This window comes from Protobothrops mucrosquamatus, unplaced genomic scaffold (genome assembly GCF_001527695.2).
Source record: "Protobothrops mucrosquamatus isolate PMUCROS unplaced genomic scaffold, P.Mucros_1.0 scaffold4107, whole genome shotgun sequence".
NCBI classification, from domain to species: Eukaryota; Metazoa; Chordata; class Lepidosauria; order Squamata; family Viperidae; genus Protobothrops; species Protobothrops mucrosquamatus.
This window is the reverse complement of record NW_015390035.1, coordinates 22,206-26,899: the sequence shown is the minus strand read 5'-3', so window position 1 is coordinate 26,899 and position 4,694 is coordinate 22,206. Positions and strand designations below refer to the sequence as shown.

The following is a 4,694-nucleotide window of genomic DNA, read 5'->3' as shown; positions in this document are numbered from 1 at the left end:
TACATACATACATACATACATACATACATACATACATTAAAATGCCTTACCCGGTGTAATATTATAGAGGACCACATTTCTTGTAGGTTTCACTATGCAGCTTTCCAGCACTGGGCAATACATGTGAATGCAGTTTATAGCATGGATATTGGTTTTGTAGTAGAAAACAGCCAAGTTACAGAAAACTAGAAAGTAGAGAGAGACAGGAAAGTTTTTAGCTGGCCTGTAGCAAAGGGTCCCGCTGGATGAGCTTTATGGGATTGTGGGACTTATTAATTTAAAAAAAAGCCAGCCCCCCCAATTAGGATGCTTTTTTGGGGGAGGGTGGAGAGGCTTCATGGGATATTATCCATTTCTCACAAAACTCCCAGTTCTACAGAACACACCGGATCAGAGTATATTAGACACAGGGATTCTTTAAAAAGTAGGGCTTGATTGATTGACTGAGTTGGTGTCAACTTCTTAGCAACCACACAGATAGGTGTTCTCCAGGATGATACGTCTCTAGCCTGCTCCTTCAGGTCTCCCAATGGCACCCTACTGCCCCTGTAACTGAGTCCATCCAACTCACTGGTCATCCTCTTCTTCTCTTCCCTTCCTCTTTTCCCAGCACTTCTCCAGGGAGCTAGGTCTTCACTTGATGGATCACAGAACTGATCTGACATGAAACCTAACGGAGAAGCCAGCATCCAATGCAGGACCCAGCTGCCTACTCTTTAAACCAAATGTCCAGCCAACTGAACATAAAACATTTAGGTATACAATAGGACCTAATGAATAGGAGGTCTTCTACCCTAACAACATGCGAGAGTCCAATCAAATCACTAAAGATCAAGTTGAACCTTTAAGCCAGGGGTCTTCAAACTTGGCCCTTTTATGACGTGTGGACTTCAAGTCCCAGAATTCCTCAGCCAGGCACGTGTGCCTGGCTGAGGAATTCTGGGACTTGAAGTCCACACATCATAAAAGGGCCAAGTTTGAAGACCCCTGCTTTAAGCTGATCCATGTCCCTTTGTTCTTGAAATAAACCTGTGAACTCATAAACTGGGGCCCTTCAGTAGTTTTACATTCCAATCACATAACACCCAATCTATAATGGGTCGTTGTGATAATGTGGCAGTGATGTCAAGACTGAGTTGAAGCAGGTTGCTTAAATCCACCAGTGATGCTCTCCACGAACATAGTAGAGGCAGCTCATGCCACAGCCGTCTGAAAAACAGAAATGCTAAACATTATAACTCTCTAGGCCTATCACTTTCCACCCCCAAATCTTGGTCAAAAAGGATTAAGCAGATTATCTTTCTAATGAGTTGATGTTTTCATACTTTTTGCCTAAGCATTAAGACCAGGTTATATGCTGGCAGGATTATGTGTCAGAATACCTAAATACGAAAACAAGGATTTTCTTGTGCCAGATCAATATTCCAGTAATAGATGGATTTAGTCCTTCGGCTCTTGTTTCAGTTAGTCCCTTTATCCCACCAGCTTGTAGCATGCATGAGGGACAGAGCCCTGCAAGAGCATTGTTCTTTGTTTGAAAGTTCAGCTCTGAACTTGCCTGAAGAAATGCAATGAATGGCTTGGAGAGGCTTTAAAAGATTGTTCTAGCATCAGAGTGTTGGGATAGTAGCCAATAATAAGCAATAATAGGAAGCACGTGGAAAGGAACATGCACTAGGAAAAGCCATTATAATTTCATTCATAATTCCAAATTCACTTTCAATCTCAGGCAAGCAATTTCAACAGAAAAAAACCCACCATTCTTGTAGATGGAAATGCATTGGAAATTAAAGAGCCCCCAAGCCTTTGGGTCGTTGGTTCCATTCTCACGCTACTATTACGCTTAGGAACCTAAGACCGTGAATGCTGTATGGTGTTAAATTGTTTTGCAAACTTTTCCTATGGTTATAACCTCTTTTGCATTTTAGTAAAGCAAGACTCCTTACTCCCAAAAACTATTTCAGAAAAAAAAAGTCTATGGAGATTCTCAGTCATCTGGATCACGGTGGTCCCAAAAGTGCTTTTTCAAAAGGCAACTGGACTTTCTTGTTTTTCCTTAAAGACATTTTGCTTCGCACCCAAGAAGCTTCTTCAGTTCTTTCTCCCTTGAGTTATTAGTAAAAAATAATAAAGGTGGGATAGAAAGAAAAAGAAAGAAAGAAAGAAAGAAAGAAAGAGAAAGAAAGAAAGAAAGAAAGAAAGAGAAGAAAGAGGGAGGGAGGGAGGGAAGGAAGGAAGGAAGGAAAGAAGGAAGGAAAGAAGGAAGGAAAGAAAGAAGGAAGGAAGGAAGGAAGGAAAGAAAGAAAGAAAGAAAGAAAGAAAGAAAAAGAAAGGAAGGGAAGGAGGAAGGAAGGAAGGAAGGAAGGAAAGAAAGAAAGAAAGAAAGAAAGAAAGAAAGAAAAAGAGGGAGGGAGGGAAGGAGGAAGGAAGGAAGGAAGTATAGAGATCAAGCCAAGTATAATCTTTCAAAATATAATCTTTTATGTATAATCAGTCTCTTATGTATTACAGCTATTGTCCATTTATTTTTGCTTGCTTTCTGTATGTGCTCCATTGTATTCTAAACTGTGCTGACCAAAGAAAATGTTTCTGTTACTTTAAATGGTGTTGTTTCAAGAGAAAGCCTAGCTAAGAAATTGCAACACCTCTCTCTCCTTGGATTGTAAATCTTTTCCCTTCTTGTTTCTCTGCGGTGGCTTTAAAATCTAACAGCTCTCTACCCCCTTCCAGGTAATAAAGTTAATGGGCTAATTGCCAGCTATTATGCCATTGTGTGTTCAAGCTTAGAGATGCAGAAGTGTAAAGCCAGGACAGATAAGGAGATTCAAAGGAACTTTTTAGATGCGTAGGAACCTTGTGATGTTTGTTGGTTATAAAAAGCAAGAACTTTTTGATTACGTGCTCTCTCTGCTCTCCATCTTCTCTGCTGTCTAAAGGAGAGTGGAGTGCCCAGCATATATTCTTTGATCAAAGAAAATAAAGCTGTGTTCAGAGTCTAATTGGGATTTATTTGGATTCTGAGCTGAAAAACCTGAAGGAAGGAAGGAAGGAAGGAAGGAAGGAAGGAAGGAAGGAAGGAAGGAAAAATGTCCTGCCTTGCTTTTGAACAGGTTAAAAAAAGAAATATATTAAATGCTGATACCCCAAGAGGCTAATACTTTTGTCTTGTGGAGTCCCTCGAGTCTTTCCTAAAGAAAATAATTCCTCACCATCCTTGAGGATGCAGCAGGCCCGGCTGCACTGTCCGGCAGTGGATGCAACGTAAACCTTGAGGATCTGTGCTCCTTGCTCCTGGGAATGCTCCAGATCAAGGGAAAGACCCGGGAACTGTCGGATCCAGCAGTTTTTGTAAAACCTGGTAGGCGAGCAAAGGCCTTCCGATCTGCACATCCAGCCCCAGAGCAGAAGGACCTCTGAAAGAGCCACTAACAGAAACATCTCAGAAACATTTCCTTGGCAAAGGTCCCTTCTCCAAGGCAGAAGAAACGCGGAGTAAGAGAAACTCAGGGCTGTCTGCCGGAGTAACCTCTTTGCAGCTGATGACCGTAATTTCCCGTGGAATTAGCAAGCTCTTTGCAAACCTACGGAATAATCGCTCCCAATCTTTGCACGGCTGCTTGAACTGCACGAGGTAGATCTTGAGTTGGCATAATAGAATAATAAAGAATTTCCAGCACCTGGTAGAATAATAAAGAATTACTATTGGGCCAGGAACCATATATAGTTTTCTCCCTCGAAAAGGGAGTCTGTAATGCATCCTAGTGGGGAGCAGTTTTTGAAGATTTCCTCACATGGTGATTTTTTTTTGATTTTTTAAAAAATTACCAATGGTATTTTAGGTCTAGAAAATCATTCTGGAACTTCTTGGTTCAGGCTTTAGAAAGGTTTTACTCAAGGTTCCTGTGGAATTGTAGCTGCTTATTTTCCTTGCTTTACAAATTACGTAAGTTGCTTCATTCAAGAACGATCCCATTAAAAACTATTCCTAAAGCTCAACAGGAATCCGTTTTTCTATCTTAACATCTTTATTGTGTATCCTGAGAAAGAACAGCCGTTGGCCTTCTTCCAATAGCAGAGTTGGAAGGGACCTTGGAGGTCTTCTAGTCCAACCCCCTGGTTGAGCAGAAGAGACCCTGTCCCTATACCATTTCGGACAAATGGCTGTCCAGTCTCTTCTTAAAAAGCCTCCAGTGATGGAGCATCCACAACTTCTAGGAGGGAAGCCGTTCCACAGATTAAATTGTTCTCACTGTCAGGAAATTTCTCTTTGCTTCCAGACTGGATTTATCCCTGAGGAATTTCCACCCATTCTTTTATAAGGATTGTACAAAAGGGTATTCGTGTTATTAGCCTAATCACCGCCATTTTGCTTCTGTAAACTGTGCTTCCGTTAGGGACGCCATTTTGTGAAGGCAGGAAGATCACGTACCCAGACCCAGAGACAAGGGAAAGAGCGGGAAAGGAAGGAAATGTGATTGGTTAATATTCTGCGCACCGACAAGTGTCACCTTGTGATTGGTTGTTGCCTGTATATATATTCTTCGGGTAGCTGCTGACCCTTACACTGTCTTGTACTGCCCTCAGGTGCTTTGGAGACTAGGTTGACCCCCTCTTCTCTGTGGCATCCCCTCCAGTATTGAAAGACAGCTATCATATCACCCTTAGTCCTCCATCTTCATTAGACTAGTCCAGGG

At 41.7% G+C, this 4,694-nt stretch overlaps 1 protein-coding gene across 1 annotated transcript in view; it reads right to left on the bottom strand.

The window, feature by feature from the left end:
• MANSC4 (MANSC domain containing 4) overlaps window positions 1–3,438 on the bottom strand; it is a 5,104-nt gene extending 1,666 nt beyond the window's left edge. The window contains exons 1-2 of the mRNA XM_029286572.1: window positions 3,210–3,438; window positions 51–185 (exon numbers count right to left, since the gene is read on the bottom strand). Coding sequence (XP_029142405.1) covers window positions 51–185; window positions 3,210–3,438 — 364 coding nt within the window. The remainder of the gene's footprint in view (window positions 1–50; window positions 186–3,209) is intronic.
• Window positions 3,439–4,694: the final 1,256 nt, after the last annotated feature.